The sequence below is a fragment of the Diadema antillarum genome, unplaced genomic scaffold (genome assembly GCF_040938485.1).
Source record: "Diadema antillarum isolate AM-2024a unplaced genomic scaffold, OU_Dant_1.0 seq00000648_RagTag, whole genome shotgun sequence".
In the NCBI taxonomy this organism is placed as follows: domain Eukaryota; kingdom Metazoa; phylum Echinodermata; class Echinoidea; order Diadematoida; family Diadematidae; genus Diadema; species Diadema antillarum.
In genome coordinates this window covers 180,427-207,404 of record NW_027271562.1, presented here as the reverse complement: position 1 = coordinate 207,404, position 26,978 = coordinate 180,427, and the positions used below count along the sequence as shown (strand labels likewise).

The 26,978-nt window shown below is 39.7% G+C and overlaps 2 protein-coding genes across 3 annotated transcripts in view; one reads left to right on the top strand and one right to left on the bottom strand.

Annotated features, from left to right (window-relative positions):
- Positions 1-16,981, bottom strand: part of LOC139736447 (ATP-dependent RNA helicase DDX3Y-like) — a 36,228-nt gene extending 19,247 nt beyond the window's left edge. Inside the window, exons 1-4 of the mRNA XM_071647196.1 lie at positions 16,877-16,981; positions 10,586-10,613; positions 9,060-9,134; positions 4,546-4,611 (exon numbers count right to left, since the gene is read on the bottom strand). Coding sequence (XP_071503297.1) covers positions 4,546-4,611; positions 9,060-9,134; positions 10,586-10,613; positions 16,877-16,921 — 214 coding nt within the window. The 5' untranslated portion in view covers positions 16,922-16,981. The remainder of the gene's footprint in view (positions 1-4,545; positions 4,612-9,059; positions 9,135-10,585; positions 10,614-16,876) is intronic.
- Positions 16,982-17,206: 225 nt separating this feature from the next.
- On the top strand, positions 17,207-26,650 carry LOC139736457 (large ribosomal subunit protein uL2). 2 transcript variants are annotated; one of them, XM_071647205.1, is made up of 6 exons: positions 17,207-17,227; positions 22,775-22,920; positions 23,869-24,010; positions 24,758-24,976; positions 25,825-26,027; positions 26,514-26,650. In XM_071647205.1, exons 2-6 carry the CDS (start codon positions 22,783-22,785, stop codon positions 26,583-26,585), a joined length of 774 nt encoding a protein of 257 aa, XP_071503306.1. In that variant the 5' UTR covers positions 17,207-17,227; positions 22,775-22,782; the 3' UTR covers positions 26,586-26,650. The 2 variants fall into 2 exon arrangements, with proteins under 2 accessions (XP_071503306.1, XP_071503307.1); XM_071647206.1 differs by lacking the exon at positions 17,207-17,227 and adding an exon at positions 17,229-17,248.
- Positions 26,651-26,978: the final 328 nt, after the last annotated feature.

Below are 26,978 nucleotides of genomic sequence, written 5' to 3'. Positions count from 1 at the left end.
CGGGGCAAATAACCTATCATTTTCACCTCCAGGTTTTGGTGTTTTCATTTGTTTACTGTAAAAAGCTTGTCCACTCTATGATGGAAGGCAAACTTCAACACAGGGTGCCACAAATCCACTTGCCTCCTCGCGATTAAAAGGCAACTAAAACTGAAGTAAATGGACACTTGCCTATTTGAAGTACGGTGCCATTGCCTGCTATAGTCGATGTGGGCAAGACAACGAAATATTAATTTATCAATCTATTTATCTTTTTTTTTTTTGCAATGATGTGAAGCACTATAATGGTGATATCTTGTTAATTTCTGCATTTTATGCCTGTCATACAGATATCATACCAAAGATTCTATTCTGGCTGAAGAAAAACCGATATATCTGCTGTCTTGCTGCTTTTGAGTCCCTCGATGGTCTTTTCATGTAAATTTCCCCTCATCTACATGTATTCTTACAAAATACTGGAATCTCCTTAATGACCCAATTTTTGCATTACATGTGTACCTTGAAAGAGTGCCATGTTCTAGAGCAGGTCATACAATGTAGTTCACTGAAGCTTCAAAAAACTAGCCTAGAAAAATTTATGAACAACAATTAGACATGACATTGCATTGTGCAAACATCACAACAATCAATGAATGGCCACAACGCGAGATCAGCATGATCAAATTCTCTCTTTTTTTTTTTTGCTGGAGGTAAAAGGAAGATGCTTCATGCACGTCAACTGAACATAAAACAAAGAGGACAGAAATGGGGAGAATTTGTATAAAACGGATAATATCACAGGCTTGGTATATTCCAATTGCCTGAAGAAATTCTTTTTGGGGTACAGCAGATGTCACTTCTGTTCAAGATTTTTCTGATAACACACTAGCATCACATGCAAGCACACCGAGATAAAATAAAGGGCAAAGGCTTTTTACAGGGCAGTAGTTTGCAAAAAAATTGGCAACCATTTCCATGGCAGGTGGCGCTCCCATCCATGCACAATCGCCTATCTACCACAGCATGCATGAACACTAATGATATCATCAAACAGTTGCCTGTTCATTACAGGAGAGTAACCCCATGTAGCACAAATTCTATACAATTGTATGTTCCAGGAGGTAAATTTAGAGCTCTAATTTAATATTTACAGTAAGATTAAAAAAAGAAGGGATATTTCACAGCCATGCCTGGTCCTGACAAACTTTGCAATATCAGCTACAAAATAAGAGCTTTCTAAGCAACAAGTGGGCTGCCAGTCGCTCACTTCCCTCATAGGCCCCCAGTGAGATTGTGACGTCAGTTGCGTATAATAACTATGCTAAACAGGAGTCCTGCATATAACGTGACTGTCTACATGTGAAATACAGCTGGAAGGCATGCATGTGCCAAGCAAAAGGATGATGTACTGCTAGCATTTTGGTACCAAAGAGAGCACCTAAATCTCTCTGGCACATTTTCATTTGTTTTATTCTTTTGTTGTTCTTCATGATACCAGATCCTATAAAAAGAGTACATGTTGTACCACAGATATGTACAGGTAGCACATAACCTAGGTTGCTACACTTTAAAGTACCACAGATATGTAGCACATAACCTATGTTGCTACACTTATAAAAGTACCACAGATATGTAGCACATAACCTAGGTTGCTACACTTTTAAAGTTTTCATATTTATCTCCAAAGCCAACCAAATTCACTTCTACAGAGTCACAAAGACATGTCAGAGGTGTGTACATCACCCTGACTCATATCATATCAAGTGACTTGAAGACGATGCTCTGACCAGCCTCTTTTATCAGGGTTGTGAGAATATTTAAAATGTGAAACTTATGAATTGTTTGAAGTGCATCAAACTGTGAACATTTCAATGTACAAAGTATTTGACTGGCCAAAATGTTTGAAAAGTGGGTTTGGGGCAGAGCAAAAAAAAAAAAAAAAAAATAATAATAATAATGATAAAAATAAAAATCTGAAATCAGATTTAACTCTGAACTCTCACATCAGTGTTATATACACAAGCCCGAAAGAAAATTTCTGAGGGGATTTAAAAAAAGTAGAGATTGTCAAAGCAAAAGGCAAGACAGGCAGGTGACAACCTTATCAATAAATGGTTTTGAATGTTGATGTTTCTTAATTGTGTGTGGCACAGTTCAATGTGTATAATTGTTCCAGCGTTGGTCTAGATCTACCAGATCCAGTTGTAAAAATGAATGTAATTTTTGCTAGTAAAAGAGCTTGACTTTTATTGCATTGTCAAGTTTAATATGCTTTTCAAGGCCTTTCTTCCCTATCTCTTTTGCTCATATATTTGTCACCAGAAGGTACATACATGCAGAATAAACTCAAATAGCTATTCACTTAGTTGCAGACTTCCTTGATCAAATCTCTCTATTCGCCGATCATGTGGTGGCTCAGTCTCTTATGGGTGGGACGGATGTGAACTCTTCAGTGCAATGTCATTGTTGACATTATGCAATTCCATTGTCACAAACTTGCAACTACCTGCCACTAGCCAGCTAGTCAGTGCTTGGAGCCTACAAGTGCACTGGCTAATACAGTAAGCAGTTCATTTGCACACAATACACTGTATGTGTGCAGATAAGGAAAGAGAAGAAAGGGACTAAAATGCTAGACTACAAAATGTCTTTTCCACAAGTAATTAAATCATTTTGATTTATTAAGCATGAAAAACATTACTGTAAAACACGATATTTTTGCAGCATGAAATTTTCACGAATGGGAGCCGACAACCTTATTCCAGCATGAAATTTTCGCGAAACTCATGAAATTATAAGGCACATGAACATTCCTCGTTTTACAGTATATTAAATTGTCCAAAAGCCTTTTGATAGAAATATCTTAGTAGCTATTGGTAACAGAACATTTTTCTGTATTTCTTTTTTTTTTTTTGGGGGGGGGGGGAAAGCAGTCTAGTATACTTGTAGAAGCTGTATACCGGGTGTCCCAAAAAAAGCGGAACGGTGAATTTTCAGTACTTTGCGTTCTAAAAGTGATATATTTTTTGACATCATTAGAAAGAGCATCTTCCGCAGAAGACAATGATACCAAAATCATTAAATTTGGTTCAGTACTTTTTATTCTACGCTAATTTCTGATATGCAGTCATTTTCAAATTTCGCCGGATTTTTGCGACTTATGAGATAATAATTTGAGTGCGACACGCGATCCATACGGTGAATATTGTGTAAGCTCGGTGATCCATGTCAACAAAAGATACAGCTTTCACATTGGGCACTGACCAGGAAAAAGTGGTGTGTGTGTGTGTGTGTGTGTCTGTGTCTGTGTGTGCGCGCGCCCAATATGAAAGCGTTATCTTTTGTTGACATGGATCAACGAGCTTATACAATTCGCCGTATGGAACAGTGTCGCATCCAAATTATTATCTCATAAGTCGCAAAAAATTGAAAATGACTGCATTTACAGAAATTGGCGTAGAATAAAAAGTACTGAACCAAATTTAATGATTTTGGTATCATGGTCTTTTGCGGAAGATGCTCTTTCTTATGGTGTCCAAAAATATATCACTTTTAGAACGCAAGGTACTGAAAATCCACCGTTCCGCTTTTTTTGGGACACCCGGTATATACGATGGATTAGTCTAACTGTGAGTATGCACCACTGTAACAGCGCTCTGTTCTTACGACCGCTGGAGCCCTTGCTTAAAAAGCTTTATAAATCTACAGTACGTAACTGACGTCACCATAGGGGAGGTGTTTACAGACAATGGCACTGCTTGAGGAAGTGGAAACTATCTGACTGTTGTAACTGGCGAGTAGTGACTGCATTAAAAACCCGTCAAAAACTTTACCTGTACTATCAGAATGCTTTGCGAATTACATACTGGTACAAATGTATAGTGTCTGTAAGATCCAAATGTCTTTTGGGGTGATCTCTCCTTCAATGCAAAATTGATTTTCTTCTGTCTGCAGGTACCAACTCAATCTTTGCTATTTTTTCCTTTTTTCGGAGACATTTTTTTTTCTGTAGGCCTGTATGTTAGAGCCAAGCCACCCCCCCCCCCCCGAAAGAAAAATGACATTATATCAAATTAAACGAATCAAAAGTATGATACATGCAAGGTAATGGTACCATGCAACTCTTGATGACATGCGATAAATAATGCTGTCCTTTGGACTGTACACCACACAGCACAAGCTCTCATTCAATGAAAACATCAACATGTCAGTGAGGTATAACACTCAAAATGTTGAATGAGGTAAATACGTAAATTTTGCGATATCAGGGTATTTTCAAAGGTAAACATAAAAGGTTAGTTGTCCACTGCTGTCTTACATCACAATCTGAACTCTTTGACATTACAATAAAATAGACAGGTAGACTACTTAACTACCCTCAAATACTCTCCACAACAAACATTACGCATATTTTGATACAACCTCAGGGTCAACATGTTTTCTAATCCTCCTATCATTTAAAACTGGACAATTTGGGGTTTCTTTCCACTCCACACATGAACAAAATAAAATGGAAACAGAGACGCCATATCATAATATTGTACAGGTTATATTGTAGTGACTCGCCTCGAGTGAATTGGGCGCCACCAAAACCTGGTTGAGCGTTGGGGGGAATGAAGTTCTGGTACCCACCTGCATATGTGGAGGCACAAACAGATTGGAAGTACCGTTATAATAAATAGCGCATGGCACCATAGCATGACAAGACATAAGAACTACAGTTGTCGATGACTAATGATAATGGTTTGTTATAGATGGTGCATCTTTTTCACGTGGGGGGTGGGGGGAGGCTTTGTGGATGTCTGAACTACAACTGTACTTGACTTGATATATCAGTGATCTAGCAAAGAATTCCTTCAGGTACTTTATATCATAATCATAATTATCAGTTTCATTACTTAATCTGTACAGGAAGAGTGGACAAAAACTCTAAATCTAGAGTAACACCATAGGTATCATATACTACAAATGTATGCTGCTTCAACTCATCGTTTCTACAATCATGGTGTATGCTTGATAAAATGTCAAAAACCTCAAACTCATCACTTACAGAAACTGCGAACTTTTGTTTTTCATGCATCAAGAATGACATACTACACTGATTTGCAGAATAATTGCCCAAGACCCTCTGTGAAATCAACAGCACAAAAACCACATTTTCACTGCATGTGAATCTAAAGAGAACTGGAGGGCCCGGGTATAGTGCATCCCCCTATGACTCCGTGACTGTGTGATAGTGAGTGAGTTAGTGAAATCTGAGGCAAACTGTTCCTCCACTGACTGACAACTCAACTCAATGTGCTTTCACATCAAAATAACTGAATGAAGACACTCAAGGTTAAGAGGCTTTTTTTCCCCTTAAAAATGTAAGATACCCTCAACTAGATATTCTCTACTAATAAGGAATGGTATGATGCCTATAAGAAAGGCTCCAGCTGAACCAACACTATTCACTAATCAAATAAAAAAAAAACACACACACAAATGACTCTTTGTTTACTTCGGTGCTTTACAAAAAAAAAAAAAATTGTGTAACAAAAAAAAACAAATACACCCAAATACCAAATATGAAATAAAAAGGTACAAATTCATATGAAACTATCAAGTCAGCCATTTCCAGTTTAACTTCTTCATTTATCCATCTATCATTACTTCTCTAAAGGTTAATGACATTTATTAGTTAGAGCTAAAGGTTATGGACTCATGTATGTTGTACATAGTGAGCTGTTATGTTAATACAAGTTGCTTTTCAAAGTCTTCAGATAAATGTGCATGTTTCACAGAAAGAAATACTACTTGAAGCAACCACAGAAGTAAACAAATGTGCGTAATGCCTGATGTTCTTAGTGAGGATGTCAGAATTCAAGAGCTATCCAAAGCCGTTGTTATCAAACGTATCTTCTTTCATGGAGGAGCTCTGTAAGATTAGAACATGACAAAGCACTTTATCGCCAGCTGCTTGCCAATGATTCCTGTACAGCGTGTTTTCCCTTACAAATAATGTGAACACCTGACACTGTCTTATTAGTTATTCTAAGTGTACACACGACATAATAGTTACGTTCACATGCAGTTGCCAAAATTGAAGTTTAGGTCGAAAACTTAACTGCCGATGATTAGCTCCACTCATGTATTCACGACGCGGGTTCAAACGCACACCTAACCTTTAAGTTACAATCACGAGCGAGCCCCACTCGATGATTACAATGGAAGTGCAGAGTCTTTGCTGGATGACCTTATGCCCATACAAAATATTGCAGCGAACGAGACGCGAGGTTCAAGCTAACTCACAAGCTTGTTGATTATTGTGTCCACACGGAGCAAAACTACGAGTGGGGACCCCTTGTGGCTCGTGGAGAGAGCGTAAACCTTAAGATGTCTTGCGGTTCTAATCCTCGATTAAACTTGAAGATTGCTAACTTTCGAGTGTTAAACTAGAAGCTAATCATTGAGAGTTAAGTTTTCGACCTAAACTTAAAGTTTAAGAACAGCGTGTGCACCCAATACAACATCTTGTCAGAATGGTACAATATAGCTTTATGTTTCTCCCTTGACAAATACTCGATGGAAATAAAATTCAAATCAAGAATTGATTGTTCTGCCTTGTTTTCCTAATTCTCATTCTGTCACAAACAAGCACATCCTCAGTAGAAGTATATTCACAACAATTTGCTCTGTTACGCTTCTATATAACTGTAAAACTGAAATTGATTTGCTTTGTTTCCTCCTACGATAAATCATGTCCTTCTTTCTCATTCTGTCAATGTGCTTCCTGATTGCAAATTCAACCACGTACGACTTTGCGCTACAAGCCCCAAAGTGCAAAGTATTGTATTATGCTTGCGAAATGTACTGTATGGCATATAGAGCAATTCACATAATTCACATAGAGCAATACATTGCTCATCGATGAAGTATTTGTTGTCAAAAATTTATGAAATTGTTTATGGAGAGTCTCATGTAGACATAATCACTAACATTCTATGAATTAGGGAATTCAGATTTGCAAAGCACATACTTCCCATCATCTAGTTTAAAGAAAATCTGTTGTGAGGTGATGATATAACCACATCTTATGTGCATGTGTGATTGCAACTTACATCAAAGTAAAATCTTACCTTTAAACGTATCACAGTATAGAGCAAATGAGGGATTTTCTTTCCAATGCTTACAGCATATCTGAATTACAAGAAACTTTAGATACTCCTTTACTTGATGACACTTGACCAGATGACGAACTTAAGATTCTGAATTGTTTCCTACAATTGTAGGAGTCATGACCTCAAGCAACAAGTGGGCTCCTTGAGTGCCAGATCCAAATAATACTTTGATAACAAGGGCTACTCCCTTTCAAAAGCGTGAAAGCCCTTAATCAAACAGCTTTTATGACATGAACAGACATATCAACTACTGAACTGTCACCCAGTAATCCCCAGATTCTCAGCATACCTTGTGTCTACGATACAAAAGTTGACTCCCAGTTGACAAAATGAAACTTAATCACAATATACCCTAATATTCATCTTTACCATATATGATAACCCACGTGAAATGCATGTCTTTAAAAAAATACAACAAAAGCAACACAAAGCAAGGAGTTTCAATGCCTTGATGCTCACCTGAGCTGCATGACAAATTTGACCTTAAAATGCAACCTTCCTGAACATGAGGCTTCTTTGCTTGCATGTCACTAAGTGAATTGTAGCTGGCTATTCACAGGTACTGGAATAAATACTAGTATTTACTATGCCTTATCAGCATGGGTACATTCATAGTAAGTGTGTCATTTTCTTGTACTGCTGGTGAGGCACAGAACTGATGGACATTTCTTACAGTTTGGCCCTCTAGCAGCCCTGCTCCAAGGCCCCCATGGAGACCACACATACCCTTTTGAGTGACTCTGCATTATTACCTACCCCTACGGACAATTCCTGCTGAATATGATCCTAATGCACTCTGAAGAATGCATAATGAAAGTGTTAAAGGGATGGTACAGTATTGGTGGAGATGAGAATTGGGCTTTTAACTTTTTGCAAGATACCAAGAAAACACGTATGATATAGTACAGAGCATACCATTTTAAAAGGAATTCAAAGTTAATTTGATGAAAATCGGGTTTGGAATGACTGAAACATCCAAAAACAAGGTAAAACAAAGCGATTGTAATAAAGTGTGGGTCCCATACTTTATTAGAATCGCTCTTTTTTGGACATCTCAGCCATTTCAAAACCAATTTTCATCAAATAAACGTTGAATTCCTCATAGAATTACATGCTCCTTAATATTTCATAAATGTTAGAAACCTGAAATTAGGTCTCAACCAAAACTGTACGATCCCTTTAATTTTCTTCATGAGCCAAATGGGGTCCCCTGTAACTGCAATGAGTAACATTGGCTTTCCCCAACACAGGCAACTTCATACAATGTCATTACGGTGTGACACTACTTTTTTGTAAGCACTCTGAACTCTTGCAATGTTGATTTGGGGCCCAATATGGCCACTAGTGCTATTGTCATGATGACTTGTATCATAGGTTTATAAATATGCCCTACTTCTAAAACATGGTTTGTGCTTAGAGTGGAAAAGTCTATATGTGTGTTTTAAAGAAGGCTTAAGTTTGAAGAAGGTAAAAACAAAAAGGTAAAAAAAAAAAAAAATGGGTAAGCGCCAGACAATACACAATAGATCTGGAGAAAATCATGATAGCACCCTCGTCCTTAAGATAAGGTGAGCTAGAAAAACAACAAAAACTGAAAGAGATGTACCATACATATCCCTTGCCCAACTTCAATAACAACATACAATATGTGTATTCCACAGCTAGCTCCAAGTGCAAAACTACAACTCCATTTCCATTATAAAGATATCATCATACCCGGAAAACCCTAAGTCCATGATAAATAAGTATGACTACAATGTTTCTGTATCAGTATGCCTTGGACTACACAGAGTATATGAAATCCTAAGATATGTACATACTAATATCCAATACATTATTAGTCTCACATGTTCATCACACTTCCTGTAGAGGGGATCATAAAATCTACAAATCAAAAAGCTCAGGAAATGACTGACTTACCGGCTGGGACTGCCATTGGCGGGCGGGGCCCATCTGGCCTGCCACGGAGATGAGGTGGGACATACTTCTTGGATGCTATTGGTAAGGGCAAGAATAAGTGCCATCAGTGGGCACGAACGGTTTGAATATAAATGAAACAGACATCATCTCAAGATAAATATAACTGGCACTGTACAGAATTAATGCATATCGGTTCAACAGAAAAAATATTCCTCCCTCCCCTGCCAAAGTAAACAGTGGCTAAGAGCCTTACTGTGGTTTATACACATGCAAAACACTCAACACACACAATCAACAAAAGTCTATACTCATCCAACAAAAATCTATACAGTAATATGTTGTAGCCCTCCCCCAACATACAAAACAAATAGATATTTTTAAAACATACTCCTACATCAACAGAATGGTGCATTTGCTAAGTACTTCCCTGACACTATAAACAAATTCAGGTCATATAATAAAACACAAGTATGCAAATTATGTCACCGGTAAACCTTGATATACAGGTATTACAGTGATGTGCTGCCCCGTGGTCAAGTTGACTTTCCAATATGAACAGAGAAATTGAAGTCAAAACAGAACAACACAGCAGTAATTTCAAAAATACTGGACATAAAATATAGAAATTCTGGAATTCAAGTTGGACATATTTTCCTGAAACAGTGATACTGGTTTCATGTAAATTCTACTTGATGGTGATGTCATCACCCAGAAGTCTCCCACGGACCATTCAAGTTATCACATCATTTATTTTCTGTTGAAATGAGACTGTCAAAGAATATATTGCATCATTGCATCAAATCATTGTCAAATTGAAAGAACTTACGTGTGTCACTAATGAGTCGGGGGGGGGGGGGAGGAGTTACATACGTCTATGTCATGTACATTGTAAATTTGTACACCATAATAACACATATGTCTCAAGTACAGTAAAACCCCCAATCTTTCTCCATGCTATCACTTACTTTTCACACTCATTGCCAAAGAATGAAATTAATGTGCTGCCAATTAACAATGCAATGTACAGTCAGTAACTCATCAAGTGTTCACTATACATACAAGTGTACATGCACGTGCTAATACAACCATCACAAATATTCCTCATTCATCATACATCTCCCATGAAGAAGGAGAAAGTTTTACTATGAATTGCAGATAAGGCCTTGTAGTTTGAACTTTCTACAGTATGTTAACAGCAAATGTTAGATTTATGTGCCAGCGTCACTATGATCATGAATCCAAGACAGTTTTGTCAAGATAGTACTTTGCTAAAACTGTAACTTGCAGTGAGATTTTTCCCTACTTTTAAAAACTTGGAAAAACAATTAACTATAGTGGACTCCTGATGTAACGAAGTCCTCAGGACCGGCAGTTTTTCTTTAGATACATCATAAGTGTACCCTATAGTTGACTTTGCAGATAAAGTTTACCCCACTCAGTCTATAATACATAGAAATGCATACACACAAATGTAAGTAGATGAATACATGGAAAAAAAAAAAAAACTCATACAAAAGGAAAATTACCTCCAGGATTCAAATCCATAGATGCAAACTGTAGGAAAACAAAAATACATCTTCAGGTTAGGCCAGCAGAGGATAAACATGAAAATATCAACTGTATCACTAATAAATGCAAATTTTCATCAATGCAGCTTGGAAGTACACACAGTAATTACTAGTGTGAATTGGTTGAGGACAATTCAAAAACATCCACATACCTACCTAAGCACGTAAATTTGGCTCAAATGGAGACAGGTACATGTACATACATGATTAACCCAATGTCTATAAACCAGACCACTGGAAATCAAACAGGCATTAAGTGATCATGGAAAGGTTTACAGTATGCTGTGTGGTTACATGTACATGCCTATTGTCAGTTCATTTAATCAGTCATTTCTACTTCTAGCCTTCTTACTTAACTTTACTTACCATTACACATTTCCAACTGAAATCAGCAGCCAACTGGATAAACTCACTCACACTTACAATTATAGCTCATTTTTTTTCAAATAACATTTCACTTATTACCACTATCATATCTTTGCAAACAATAGTCCATTTCTACCCTTCCAACTAGAATTTCATTACCAAGATACATTCACAGCTCAAGCAATGGCTGGAAGCAGCCAAAGAAGAGTGACCTTATTAACTTCAATTTGACCTTTAATTCAAATAATTGCCAATTTGTAACCAAACAGAATTGCCACCTATCCTTGATTGAGCAGGGATGTAGATAAGCTAGCCTTCAGCGCAGGGCTCTCCCTCTGGTAAAATTTGAAGGTGGAGTGATTAACTTTGAACACTGAATGGAACGCAGCTTTTCATGGTATGCACATGGGTTAGCATGGGCAATGACTGGGTCAGATGATCATATTTTTGAAGTTGCAATAAAATCTGATGCTGATCATGTATGGCAAAGGAGGTTGCCAATCATGTACCATCATCACTAAGCTTGACAGTGCTCATCAAAAATGAAGTCCCATTTATCAGGAAAAGTTCAATAATCATGCGTAAGAATCCTCTTAAAATATTTGATAAGTAAGTTCCACAGCACCTACTTGACCTAAAATCTTGCAAACTAAAAACTAAAATCTTGCAGATTTGAGAATGAATTCTATGGAAAACCCCATTTTGGATTTTTACCAAACTTGAACTACAGTGTTAATAAAAAAAAAAAGGAACAAAAGACCCTGATTATTTGGGGGTCATTCAGTAAAAAAATCAAAGGTCATTAAGCTTGTCTATAAGCTTTGACCTAGCAACCTTTGACCTCATGACCCCAAAATTTGATAGTCTCTTTTATACTTCATTGTGAACACAACCTGCAAGTTTGGTGAAACTTTGTTCACCCATTCACGAGTTGTCTTGTACACAAACAGACACACAAACATACGGAACCGAAAACATAACCTTCGCCAACCGTATAGTAGCTTCAGCTACAGTACTGCGTACGGCAGTCTGGTGCCACGATCCGCCAAGCACAGCAGCCACAATGCCAGCGATTCTACACAGTAATCTAGTAGTACTTCGCTAACTTCGGCAGGGTTTGCAAGTACACCAATGATGATAAGCGATCAATAAGTGCGACAGCGTCTTGGTGAAACGGTATTTTGGAGTGCATCCAGCAGCTTAATGGTAGACAGAAAGATCCGTCTGTCCAGAGGAGTCTTTTATTTCTTTGATGTTATTGCTCTCCTCCGGAGACAGACGGAAGGTTGTACTATACCTTGCTGTAGGGAAGCTCTTAACCACTGTCTCCATGGAGAATTGGGTGAGGTACCTCACCCTTCTCGATTGCGTCTAATTCACAGCCCTAGATCGGCAATTAAACTTGTATAGCAAAATCGACAAGAATGCATTGCACTCGCCAGATTAATGAATTATCCAACATTTTGGTAGAATTTTTGTGAAAAAAGATGCAACTACCAGCCCATCGGTATGGTGGTAACAGCTCTTCAATATATGAATCCGTCAGCCAATGACATGCTACAGGTACATGTACACTGTAGGCAGAATTCTACGTGTTTTATTAAAACACGTACACTGTACCTTGCATGTGCTTGGCTAACGAATTCAAAATGGCGACCTACAGCTAGCGAATGGCGATGTTGCGATATGGATACAAATTTCTGCGATCTAACCTAGTTACTGTGAGTAGAACCCCTATTTCAAATGCACAATTTGCGAAAGTTACCCCAAATATTGTTGCATAATGTGTCATGTCATGTCAAACTTGTTTGAATGTAAAAAAGCTGTATGAAATTGGGTTTATCGTAACGTTTGGTCTGTGCAAGACCGCTGGCAGAGCATCCCTACAGGAGCCACTATGATAGTCTTTGGTCTGTATAGGAGGGGATCCGTGAAGCCAGATGCAGTCTCCGCGGAACATATCCCCGACGACCAGATCAGACCGATCTTTCGGTCAATATTTATGGCTGCAAATTCATTTTCGAATGCTCAAATTGATCTGTAAAAGTGTAACGATGGCATTGAGAAGTAGATCTAGAAACATGTAAGAATACTGTCAAACGAGGAATGTTCACATGCATTTTAATTTTGTAAATTTCGCAAGCCAAGATTCACGAAATTAAAATGCATGTGAAAGTTCTTGTCTACACTATACGCATTGAATGTTAGAGGCAACTCACGAAATTTCATGCCTCGGCTCCAATTCGCAAAAATTTCATGCTGCGAAAATATCGCATTTAACAGTACTATTAAAAAAAACAACACCAAGGTTTGACCTTCCATTGCCAAATTCGACTGCGCGAAAAAGCATAGGTTTTACACCTGTGCTGTAGCCGGAGGTCAAATTTTGGATGGCGTTATGGTTGAATTAAAGGGGAAATTCAGTCCAAAAATAAGTTGGTCTGATACAAAAGAGTAAAACCTTACAAATTCAACAGTAAAAATTTGACTGAAATCCGATGAAAAATAAGGAATTAATGAAATTTGGATGTTTTGCTTATTTCTGCTAAACAGTTCTTGTACAGTGCAGTGGATATGATGCAAATAAGTGAACTGACCATGTCATAACCTCACAATTTTCCATTGATCATGTACAACAAATAACGAAAATTCAATGTTTCTGTCATTGAAGTCTCGAACATGATGTTATTCCTGGTTGAATAACTTCAGAATAGTGATCAGTTAGATATATCAGGATTTGAGCCTCGCGCATAATTGCGTTTGAATGAAAAATTGGAAGTTCCAAAATTTCATGTACAAACTAGGCATAATTTAGAACCCTATTCTATAGACTATGGCAAGTTTTGAGGGTATTAAAGCAAGTTACCCTTGATTCGACCGTTTCCATGAATAGACCGCTCTTACGAATAAAAATTCCCTGAAATTCATGAATTAAAAATGGCACAAATCAAGTGCGAAATTCAAACTATGCAACTACCTCCACACATGTTTCGAAGAGCACAACGGTGAGCCACATCGCCGGATCCCAGAAATCATTGTCGCGACCCTCCCCGGTCAGCTCGCATAAGCAGTTCAACGGGTAAGTAGCAGGTAAGTAAAGTTGCATAGCAACACTTATAGACTTGTTTCATTCCAAGTTTCAAAGTTACTTGTCCGTTTATCTGCATTGAATCTGTATAGCATGTACACCTACAGCCATGATGGCAGCAGTTTCTGAGATAGCGTTTACGCGATATTCATATTTTGCATGACACCCGTGCCAGAATTTGCGGTATCGCAATGGTTCGATCCCAACATGTTGCGTATGCGTTGAATCTCTCGCACAGCGCGGAGTACATGGAGTACCGCGCTCTCATAGTGCGATGTATACAGTTTCACCCGTGTGTGGCCAGCGCACTCATCCATTCATAGGCAGGGCGAGCGCACAGCGCGGTACGTCGCGAATGTCGAAGCACGGACATGGGGTCGAACAATGAGCACAGGCGTTCGAATCATGCACACTATTTTGCTTTCGCAATTTAGGCGGTCGAAAAGTGGGTAACTCACTTTACTATATGTATACTGGACTTATTTGCCCCAGTTGCATATTAATATTGACCGTTCAAGAACTGTTTCCTGAAAAATTAGCGAAACTTCAAAATGTCACAACTTCCTTATTTTTCACCCGATTTCGATCAAAATTTTACCCTTGCTCTTTTAAAATTTTTTACCTGAATTAGACTCTCTTATCTATTTAAATTTTTCGTTTCAGACTAACTTATAATAAATATTAGGGTGTCTGATCGCGCACTGCTAACCCTCGACCAAAATATAATACGCAAGTCCCATAGAACGCAATGGAGCCGCGCGCATACGCTGTTTTGAGCCAAATTTCGCCTTTATTGCCAAATCCCCAGACCATGCCATTAACGAATCCTGACAAATTTGGTATCATATGAAAGAGGAAGTTTTGCTCCATATTATATCAGAGGGGCGATTCATGAATCCGACGATAAATTGATGTAAACATCGATAAAAGCACATCAATCCCCATATCTCAGCGTCTGCTTCGCTACTTGTATCGCCCCGAGACATGCTAGTAGTTGAGGATATGCTGAATCCGATGTTGCCGCTAGTTTTTCGCTAGCTCCACGCCAAGGTGTGGGGATATCGCCTTGAAGATACACCTTGCAATAATTTTTTTTTGTCACAGCGAACGTTTTAGGCGTGGCTTCGAATGCAAGAATCCATAGTAACTTCACGCAAAGGCACTCATTATGTAAATTCAATACGCATCGCGTCCGCCACATGGCCTCAGCTGTGGTGTGTGTTGATCGCTTGCGCGCATGCAGTGCGCTACCTGTGTGTGTGTGTGTGTGTGTGTGTATGCGGCCGATCAGTGAGCAGCTGCAGGAAACTGAGCTGTCGCTTGCGATAGCTCTTTAACACACATCACACATAGCACTCTGTACATTTGGATACAGTCACGCTCAGCTCACAAGTCATGTACCGTGGCTAATCAGTTTGAAAACGGAGAACATCTAGCTCTAGACTCTTATAAAGTTATATCTACTACTAGTACTAGTTTACGGTATTATGTGGATTGGTAATGTTCTTATCGTCGTTTATTCATTTTTCGAAAGTGCACTCGCGATGCTCGAGTCTAGACTGGCACGGAGAAGTCGATTGTGAATGTCCGCTTGCCAACATACGTACTGTACTACTGTGGTAGCTTGCGGTACTCTGCAAATGTATGAATACCCGATCGACAAAAAGGGCATGCAAAAGATTTCGGAAAACTCATATTTGGTCATTCATGCAGGTACGAATAGTGGTAATGTGGCATTACTTCATAGTCTGTAGAGGTTGTACTAGTACAGCTTGTACATTTCACGCGAGCTGCTTGCACCTGCTCTCGACAGTTGGCTACATTTTCTTCGAACCATATTCGCCATGCTGGCTGCCCTTGCCGCCGTGCCGCCGACAAGTCGCGATGTTCTCCACTCAGCTCCCCGCATTTTACCGGTGGGGCTAGCTACGCCTAGTGCCTGCGATACGACCATGTACCATAGTGAGCACGTACGAACGAACGCACGCAGCGCGCTAGCGCACACGGGTATGACAACACAATTAGGGGGAGTGGCTTCTGCGCTGGTTACGCGTTTTAGTTTACCACTATGCGCTCATTTAACCTCTCGCTCGAGATCCGCACGCTCAAGTAGCTTCTCAGCGCTATTTGCGAACATGATTTGTGCCGTGTTTTGCTCGTTCTCAGCGAGAAAAAGTTCTAATATTGGCATAATTTCAAAGCTTAATTTCTCGAGATAGGATCATCATTTCGTCATGAAATTTGAAATATGTCTTAATAACCTAATTCTCTTTCATATGAAATTGTTCAAAGTCGGCTTTTGAAAGAATTTCAAAAGTTAGAAAAATACTCCAGACACCCTATATTTGGACTGGATTTGCCTCCCAGCTCTCAACCGGCTAAACCCCTGGATTGCCCACAGCACAGTACAATAGATTGAAATAGGCCTAAAGCCTTACAAACATAATAATTTTTGCAACAATTTATTGGATAGCAGTCCATTTCACCATTGCCCATATGATATCGCCCATGGCCCAACTTGCAGAGTACCAGGTACTCGGAATCAGTCGTACGCACTCACACACACACACACGCAGTCACTGCATGCAGTCAATTCCAATCACATGTTCTGTACGGCTGTTCATCCACGTAACTAATACGCAGCACGCACCCACACAATGGAACCCCATTGCATGCCTTACCGTGCCATTCGCCTTTGCAATGCATGTCGCCGTGTCTTTGTTCCATTTTGAAGAAATACTCCTCACATAATTTCTATAATGGTACAAAATTCTCTAAACTTCATCTATACATACCTGTTGGTCCAGAGTAGGTCCATTCTGGTTCGTTCCATTACTCATAACTACTGTTTTTCTTGACTTATTTGTGGGAAAATTGGAACGTCTCCTTTCACAAATGTGGAAACTGCGAGGCTGTGACGATTGGACGTATTTTTTCTTAAAGGATATTATTTATATCATATCAATAATTCTTTGATTCTTTTTATCCAAAATATATTCTTTTATCATTAATATATATTTTTTAGAATTTTTATTACACAATAAATATTTTCAAAAGTGAAATATAAGCACTTTAGCTGAAATAAACTTAAATTGGCAATGCAACCCTCTTTGACGGTCCTTTTTCACTTGAAGTCCGTGACCTAGGTACTCAACACACTGATAAAGGTGTAAAAAATCGGATAAAATCTAACATAAGCATTGTTCATCCTTCTCTCTAAAACAGGCAAACAAATGAATATGTTACGATTCATCTCAGAGTATAAGACTCTTGATTAAAGATGTGCGTTGTGGGGACTAAAGTGCCCAAATCTTAACGACAAATCACGTTATTAATTCACGTACCGGTAATGATGCCGTAATAACGCACGCAGTAGGCCTACGGTCATCATCTTCCACTGCCAGTGCAGTATGCTTACGCCTACGGCATGAAATGTGTAACCCAGGCTGTGACCGTATGTTTTGTTTTGGGAATTCTGTGTATGGTATTGTGATGTTTATAGACTAGTCTAGTAGTATGATTTACTTGTTTCGATCGTACCTGTTCACCTTTGTCAGCAAACTAGAGTAACTGCGTCAGTAAGCGGCCGTGCAGCCGTTCGCGGCAGGTATTTCTACAACATCAGTTCGGGAAACCCACTCACAAGGGGGGCCCCTCCTTATAAGTAACCCGTCCCCCTTATAAGTAAACCCCGTCCCCCTTATAAGTAACCCCCGGGGCACCCCTTATAAGGAGTCTCCACGCTTTTTTGCAATGCAACGCGAAAATGAAAGGACTGCGGCAATTCGCTTGATTATGTCCATAAAGCTTCACAAGTTTCCTAGTTACTCACGAAATTTGAGCAAAATCGGTTTGAGGCATCATATCTAAAATCATGGATTTAAATGCGATGTCAAACGACCCATGCGAATGCTGAAATGCGAGCGATTACTGGCGCGAGTGTCGCCAGGCGCGGCGGCGCGGCAATGCTTGAGTGCAGACGTGGCGACTGAGTACATGTACACAGTCGCCACGTCTGCACTCAAGCATTTGCCGCGCCGCCGCGCCTGGCGACACTCACGCCAGTAATCGCTCGCATTTCAGCATTCGCATGGGTCGTTTGACATCGCATTTAAATCCATGATTTTAGATATGATGCCTCAAACCGATTTTGCTCAAATTTCGTGAGTAACTAGACCACGGTCTAGGAAACTTGTGAAGCTTTATGGACATAATCAAGCGAATTGCCGCAGTCCTTTCATTTTCGCGTTGCATTGCAAAAAAGCGTGGAGACTCCTTATAAGGGGTGCCCCGGGGGTTACTTATAAGGGGGACGGGGTTACTTATAAGGGGGATGGGTTACTTATAAGGAGGGGCCCCCCTTGTGAGTGGGTTTCCCGAACTGACATACACGGTAATATACCGCTAAACACTGCATTGGCCATTGCACTGGTTAAATTTTACATGCACTCTACTCATATATACTAACACATTAGCAATCAACAAAAACCAACCGATAAAATGGGCACGATCTCTGACGAAAGTGAAATTTTCTCACCTAAATGACAACATATCGCATCCAAAATGAAATTTTCGGTATTTCTTAACATAACAGTTAAGAAACAATGGTCCGAGAAACTTTATTTTTTGTTGTTTTCTCGATGTTCATGGATTTTGACAACATATCCTCACGTAAAATAGAACTTTCGCGAGCCGATGTGGGCCGCCATTTTTTTCGGAAAGTGGATGTTACCATTGAAAAAAAATGAGAAAAACACGAGAAAGACATCAACAACACCGCCAGAATTGCGATCTTGTTTGCGGCCAATGCATGTGCGCCCGCTATTTTCACGTGATTTCGCAATGGGAATTGGCGCTTACGCAATGTTCGCGAGACATGTGAAGGCGTTCAGCTAAAGATCGCGGAGCACGCGTGTATTGCATAGGGATTGTACATCGTGCCGCAAGCAGAAATACACTTACTACGTCGCATATCGCCCTCATCGGTGAAAATCGTGCCGGGTTTTGCCCTGGTAAATCATGAAAACTGCGTTGGTCAATGGTAAATTTCTTTTATGAAAACAATTGCGTTAATGAATAATCTTGTCTATGATATATGAAATGGTTGAAAATAATTTGCCTGATTTGTTTACAAGTTGGAAAAACCCTTAACAATGCTTAAACTGCTGCAAACGGGATATTTTACTCTAGAGTAAAATATCCCGTTTGCGGCAGTTTAAGCATTGAGCCAACGGGATATTTTACTCTAGAGTAAAATATCCCGTTTGCGGCAGTTTAAGCATTGAGCCATTATAGTTACAGGTTTTTCTAACTTGTAAACAAATCAGGCAAATTATTTTCAACCATTTCATATATCATAGACAAGATTATTCATTAACGCAATTGTTTTCATAAAAGAAATTTATGTGAGGATATGTTTTCAAAATCCATGAGCATCGGGAAAACGACAAAAAATCAAGTTTCTTGGATCATTATTTCTTAATTGTTAATGTTATGTTAAGAAGTACCGAAAATTTTATTTTGGAAGCGATATGTTGTCATTTAGGTGAGAAAATTTCACTTTCGTCAGAAATCGTGCCCATTTTATCGGTTGGTTTTTGTTGATTGCTAGTGTGTTAGTAACTACACGCAGCCGCTGTCGTGAAGCGACAGTGGCTGCACGCCTATTCCTTCGCAGACGTTATTTTTCAGCGGTGGGTGTACGTTTCCTTCATGAATATCTTTATTAATCGTGGAAAACTAAAATATAAGGAATCACCGTAATCTATGATAATCATTCAATAATTGGTATGCGATTTTTTTTTTAAAATTATGTCTAAAACTCACCGAAATCCGTGGCCAAATTCAGGTCAGTAAACGTCCGTATTGCTTCACTCCTCATCTGCGTGTTATTTGAATGGCATTCACTCTCATATACTACAACGTAGGTAGTCGGGGCGGAAGTGATGAGCTAGTCGGGGTGACCCATAAAAAGGTCAAATCATTGCCGGCGCAGCACGCACGGATACGAGTGCTGTAGCTTTACGTACGTAACACATAAAACGCACGGGCGCATGGGCGTACGTAAAACGCAACCACTTCAGGTTGCGCATGCGTGGTAGATTGTTGATTTTGTGAAGCTCTCGAAGGAAAAGATGCCACCGCACAATCTACTCCGAAAAATTCAACAGTAAGGTCTGGATACCAACAAAACGCTGAATTCAACTCAACCATCAGGAAAATACGTGGTAAAAATTATCTTACTCTAAAAATCAAACAAAATAAAAGGCATTTTATGTGATTTTGCCGTCAATAGTGACGGTCGTTTACAACGTTTGAACACTAATACATGTCAGACCGCTGTGCTTCGCACAGCGGTCTGGTCAGGCTAGTGTGTTAGTATATGTGTAGTGTGCATGTAACAGTGCAATGCTGTGTTTAGCGGTATATTACTGTGTGTGTTATACCTGCCGCGAACAGCTGCACGGCCGCTTACTGCCGCAGTTACTCTTGTCACTTTGTAGGTATTGTGGGTTCACTTTGTGAATTTTGCTGAGCTGTGCAAGCGTCTCGTGGCATTCAGCGCAGACAGCGCGCAAGCCTTGCATTTTGCAAGCTGTTGGGTTTTCAAGAGCGTTTTCAAGAGCGAGCTTGCGCTCGCACTGGACACTAAAGTTTGCCTGCTGTAAATTTATGCTATGTAGATAATCTAATATGACAGTCTACACAGTTTAAGCGGCTGCGGATTGTAGGATTCGAGGTCTCGTACGGGGAAGTATCTCCCTTGACCGAAGATTGGTCTGTATCTGGTCGTCGGGGAATGTTCTGCGGAGACTGCTTCTCCCTTCACGGATCCCCTCATTATTATACAGACCGAAGTCAATGATTCCGGCACCTGTGTGGAGTAGTCGCGCACAGATCAAACGTTACGATAAACCAAATTCCAGACAGCTTTTTTACATTCAAACAAGTTTGACATGACATGACACATTATGCAGCAGTATTTGGGGTAAATTTCTCACATTGTGCAATCGAAATACTCACAGTAACTAGGTTATAACGCAGAAATTTTATCCATATCGCAACATCGCCGCTCGCTAGCTGTAAGTCGCCATTTTGAATCTGTAAGCCAATCACATGCGAGGTACGTGTTTTAGTAGGGTGTCTGAAGCATTTTTGTAACTTTTGAAATTCTCTGAAAAACGAATTGTGAACTATTTTATATGAAAGAGGATTACATCATTAAGAGACATATCAAATTTCATGTGTCTCGCCCGTCTTCCTGCCCGCACAGCACGTGTAGTCACTGCACGCTCTCGCTCTCGTAACCCATTTGTATGTACCCTCGCAGCCTGGCTGTGCACCTCAGAAGTATCGGGTAGGTCGCTCGCTACAGAAATGTAACATTTTAAACATTATGGACTTTAACATCCTCACACATACATTGCATCACACATGCTAAAAGTAGTATCAAAACACATAAAACGATAAATCGCTCAAGAATTCATGAACAAATACCATGAGAATGAAAAAAAAAAATTGCATGTACGACCAAAATTACTCCTTTGATGACATGGTATATTCCTGGCACAAATCACTGGGAAATTTGATAAGAAAGAGCGAAATTACAAGAAAAATTTATGTCATTTTCCAAAAAGCCACGAAGGAGTACTTGGTATTAACGTAAAGCTTATAATAATAATAATAATAATTGTTTTGGATATAAATTCCAAATTTTATTGTCCGAAAATGGAAATTCTTTTTGCCCAATTGATCGTGGGCCCGGCAGCCACTGAGCAGCGCCAGATCGATGTTGCTCTAACCTTTTCAACTGTTGAACGGCAAACAAGGTAGCAGCAACTCCCATCTTTTAACATCTTTTGGTATGACGCGGCCGGGGTTCGAACTCATGACCTCCCGATTGTGAGGCAGCCGCTCTACTTACTGAACCAACACATCAGTACTTGTATGAATGGTTTTGGAAGAAAGCGGTGATGTCATTTTCGAAAGGCATTGTGGGAGAACAATCCTACCAATGAGGGAAAACCTTTCATAGTTGAAAGCGACAACAAATCGATCATCAACTGATACCAGCTTGTTTTCGCCTGCTATGATAGGGATAAAGGGCATGGTGTGCGAATGTGTGCTGAGCGAGACATGACGTCATCGCTCATGAACGGTGGCAGTGCAAACTGTAGTGCTGGAGGATGTAGTTCATGGCTTGCGCACTGTCTTTCCTGGATGATGCAGGACGCTTGCACAAAAAGCATTTAAATTTCATATTTTTTCTTTTACATTTCAAAGGAGGTTTCTCGTTATCACAAAAACAGTTGGAAACCTGAAGCCCCATCTTAACCAAAACTATACCACCTCTTCAAAGCAAGGTTTACTGTCTCATCAGCATCATTTTGATTGGTGGTTCTACAAACATGACCATCGCTGGTTTCTTGCAACTTCTATAGTAATGATACAAACTGTACCCCCTGGTACTCCATGGCACCAACTACACAGATGATGCTTGAACCTTGATGAGCTAATCTCTGAAGCAGCTTCTTCAAGCAGGAAGTGAAGCTGGATAACCGTGTAATATCTGATGTATTTCTTTCAGCAATAGAACCCCAAAGTTGCTGTTAACTTTTCTGAAATTTGTGTGCGGCATCATGAAAGCATGTATTATGCTTGAAAATATTCTAAAATCTCTCTCTCCCTTTCAGATATCACCATGGGTCGAGTGATCCGTGGACAGCGTAAGGGTGCGGGAAGCGTCTTCAGGTCGCACAACAAGCACAGGAAGGGTGCCCCGAGACTACGATCGATTGACTTTCCTGAACGTCATGGATACCTCAAAGGCATCGTGAAGGTAACTTGACAGATGGCAGTTCTCTCAGTGAAAGTATTCCCTGGTGCCCTGTGTAGCTTTCATACTCCAAATTTAACTTTGATTGAACTTCCAGTCATTTAAAGCGTAGATGCTTATGCCTTCTGTATTTTGCTAATGGGTATATTATTGAATTTAAAAACTTGCCAAAGACTTACGGCTCTGTAAAATGCCAACGCGATCAGTAGTTGAGATGAGATTTTGACAAACAGAATTCTTCTCTTCTCTGCATATCATTTGATGTGCTTTTGTAAATGCTCAAGAATGAGAAATGAGTGTTATGCCTTCACACATGAGGGGTACCAGAGGCTTTGTGTCTTCCTATTGTCTTGTCTGTCTGTCCATCCATCTATCTGGTTAACATAATGTATTAAGAAAAATATAGTTGAATTTCGTGACATCTGGCTGAGGTATGCTAAATAAAATGTAAAGGCTCTCAATTACATTTTTTTTTGTCAAAGCCTTCATGGTCAAAGGTCACAAAACTCTGGCTAAACGTTATTTTCCAGCTATTAAATCAGCTCTAGAGGAATGTCCACTGGTGGTTTGAATTTGGTGGGAAGGATAGACGTAAAGCAGTTATTTGCATGAAATATGACATTGCAAATTGACAGTCAAAGGTCGCAGTACATGGGCTATGCTGTCATTTTTCAGATATAATTTCAGTCTAGTGTTGATGCATTTTGGTGAGAATAGAAACCAATCAGCAAGAGTTCCGTATGTGCCCCCTGCTAAAATGTATGCTGTCCCCACCACTTACCAACTGTGCGTGCATGCACGCATGCATGCATAAGCTACTGTAACAAGGGTAGGGTATTGTAGAGTGGTGTGGCATAATTAAGGGGAGGGGGGCATGGCAAACTCTTTCCAGCTAGTGTCACTGGCAAGGGGAATAATGATGTGCTGAATGCTAACTGTTTGTCACCTCAGGAAATCATCCACGACCCTGGCCGTGGTGCCCCTCTCGCCAAGATCACATTCCGTGATCCCTACAGGTACAAGAAGCGCAACGAGCTCATGATTGCAGCTGAGGGCATGTACACTGGGCAGTTCATCTACTGTGGCAAGAAGGGTAAGCTTACATTATTTTGCATGAACGTCATGCTGTTATGATATCTTCAAAGCTAAAATTAAGGCTGTGCTGGGTTGATGGCATCGTGTTTGTGTTCCACTGGCATATCGATGACTTTGCTCAGCAGTTGTAGTTGGAATGAGATTAGCAACCTTAAATTGTAAGGTTGGAATGTTGGAGGAAAAAGTGTGATTCTTATACAAGCAAAATCTGCTCTAACGAGGTACTCTAGAGGGTGAGCATTTTCTCGTAATGATATCTTGTGCAGATTTACTGCCCATAGCTTGCTATATAAAATATAAAGATGTAGGAATATAGACTGCTGTGACATATTACCACCTACTGGCAGATGAGAGTTGCCTTGTCAGTATATGTTTGTGTCGAATACGCAGTAGCTTGAAGATTTGTTCGCATATGTATTTTTAAACTCGCAACAGGGAGGTGGGAGTATGGAAGAGTTCATACGTGGGCTTGAGAATGTGTATGCAATTCACATGTGATAAATACAGTGTACATGTCTTCAAACCTGTGAGGCAAACCATATATCATCCGTGTATGGTAGTCGTAGAATTTGCTAGAAAGTAATTGTTAATGCTATCGCAATGCTGAAGTGTACTTTGTTATGTCTAATGTTCACAGATCCACCTGGGCAAACTGGTACATTTTTTTACTTTCTTTGGAAACAATCATAACTAGCTTCATTCTTTGTAAGCTCTCTCTTGATCTGTCTTCCTCACTGCTGTGCAGCAACCCTGAACATCGGCAATGTGCTGCCTATCGGCCAGATGCCCGAAGGAACAATCATCTGCTCGGTGGAGGAGAAGGCAGGAGACAGGGGCAAACTAGCCCGCTGCTCTGGCAACTACGCCACCGTCGTGTCCCACAACCCAGACACCAAGAAGTCGCGCATCAAGCTCCCCTCTGGATCCAAGAAAGTCGTACCCTCCGCCAACAGGGCCATGGTCGGTAAGTCAGATGTCATGGCAGCATTCCATACCTTTTTTTTTTTTTTTTTTTGCCAAGAATACTGCAGGTTTTGTGGAAAATACTGTTTTTCCCCAAATTGTATTACTACACATGTCTGTCTCAGGAAAAGTGAAAATACACTGTTTTTCCATCAAAAGTATGCTTTCTGAGCTCTCAGAATACTGCAATGCTGCTTACAAAGTAAGCATCCCTTGTGCCACATCAAGTGGGAAAATGGATTAAAAAGTGATAAATTTGTTATAGATTTGACCACAAGACTCTTTGGATGTGAACATCAAAGTTACTGAAACTGCTGTTATAGAGAGATTCAACTAATGCAATTGAAATGAAAAGAAACAAACAAAAACAAAATATCATGCATTTTCACATGTAATAATATTGTACCAAGAAGTAGAAAAGGTATGATTTTGATGAGGTACAGGGAATGATAAGCTGTTTGTTCCAAGGAGATGAATTCTACATTGCCAGTGCTCCCCTGTCATCAAATACTGAATAATATTGTGTGCCTTTAGGTCATAGACCATAGTGTTTGCCAGATGGCTTAAAAAAGCTGAACCTAAGTAGTACTGTTCTTTTTCTAGGTTCATTTGTTTCACTTCTTGTTTGCAGCAAGATCAATAAATTATTTTGTTCCGAAAGGTTGTGAAGAAAAAGAAAATATCTGGATGATTAAAATATGTACAATATTCATAAAAATAGCAATTTTTCTTTTTCAGTTGCCTGCATGATTCTCAAGCTCTTCATTTAAAGCATTCCAGTAGCTTCAGTTAAATGAGCACCTCCAAGTTTTAAAAGATGACATTGAGTACACTGCCTAATGTTTTAAGGTGTCGTTGCGGGCGGAGGACGTGTGGACAAGCCTCTCCTGAAGGCTGGCCGGGCGTACTTCAAGTACAAGGTGAAGAGGAACTCGTGGCCACGAGTGCGTGGTGTTGCCATGAACCCGGTCGACCATCCCCACGGTGGTGGTAACCATCAGCACATCGGTACACCCTCTACCGTCAGGAGGGACACCCCAGCTGGTCGCAAGGTTTGTTATACATATATTCTAGCGCACTGATTTTACAGTGCACTCCCGTCGCAACGAACATGGTCATAACAAAATTTTAGATACAACGAAGTCTAAATTCGGGTCCCAAAATTATCATCTGTATGTTTTTATATTCTTTCCTGTTCGACTGTCAATTGAGGTCTTTCATACTTCTTTGCATGACATCCTTTGATATGGGAATCATCGACTTAGTTTTCCTTGAGTATGCTTCTCTTTTGTTAGTGATATTTTGCTAAGGTTATCTGTAAGGGATAATGATAATATGGGAAATTTATATAGCGCTTAAGACAAACATGTTTCGAAGCAAACATATAAATCAACTACGAATACAAATAATCAACAATACATTATCATCAGTTCTGTTCTTGCAATAAATGGGTTTTTAGTTTCTTTTTGGAAATGTCAATGGAGGCGGAGGAGCAATCATATCAACATTGAGAATTTGTCTTTCTTTGCCTTTGACAGGTCGGTCTGATCGCTGCCCGCCGTACCGGCCGTCTGCGCGGTACCAAGAAGGTGAAGGACACAAAGGAGTAGACATGTAAATGAATCCAACACAGCAGCCAAAACAAAAAAATCTAATAAAAACACTCAAAAAATGATACTTCTATGTGCATGTTGTTATTTGCGTCGTGTGTTAGATGCTTTATGAAGAAAACTTTAATGTCATGTGCGTAGGATCCTTTATGAAGATAAGTACATGTATTAGTTGAATCCAGTCGGTGCAGTGACTGCTGCTGATATTAAATTACATGATAGATAGGAAGGCATACAAGAAAGTACTGCAAAATTTTGATATTGTTTGATAACGGGGCAGTCTCACTATCACAAGGTCAGATGTTGCAGGAATCTTTTGATTTTGAGGTAAATTATTTGGGTTACAGTTCTTTTACATGTTTTACCTAGGGTGATGCACAGTTTCTCATATTG

Bases quoted from the DNA above. Each gene is read 5' to 3' on its own strand.
- LOC139736457 (XM_071647205.1), top strand. From the start codon at position 22,783: ATGGGTCGAGTGATCCGTGGACAGCGTAAGGGTGCGGGAAGCGTCTTC. The intron at 22,921-23,868 runs GTAACTTGACAG...TTGTCACCTCAG, and splicing joins ACCTCAAAGGCATCGTGAAG to GAAATCATCCACGACCCTGG. The intron at 24,977-25,824 runs GTAAGTCAGATG...TAATGTTTTAAG, and splicing joins CGCCAACAGGGCCATGGTCG to GTGTCGTTGCGGGCGGAGGA.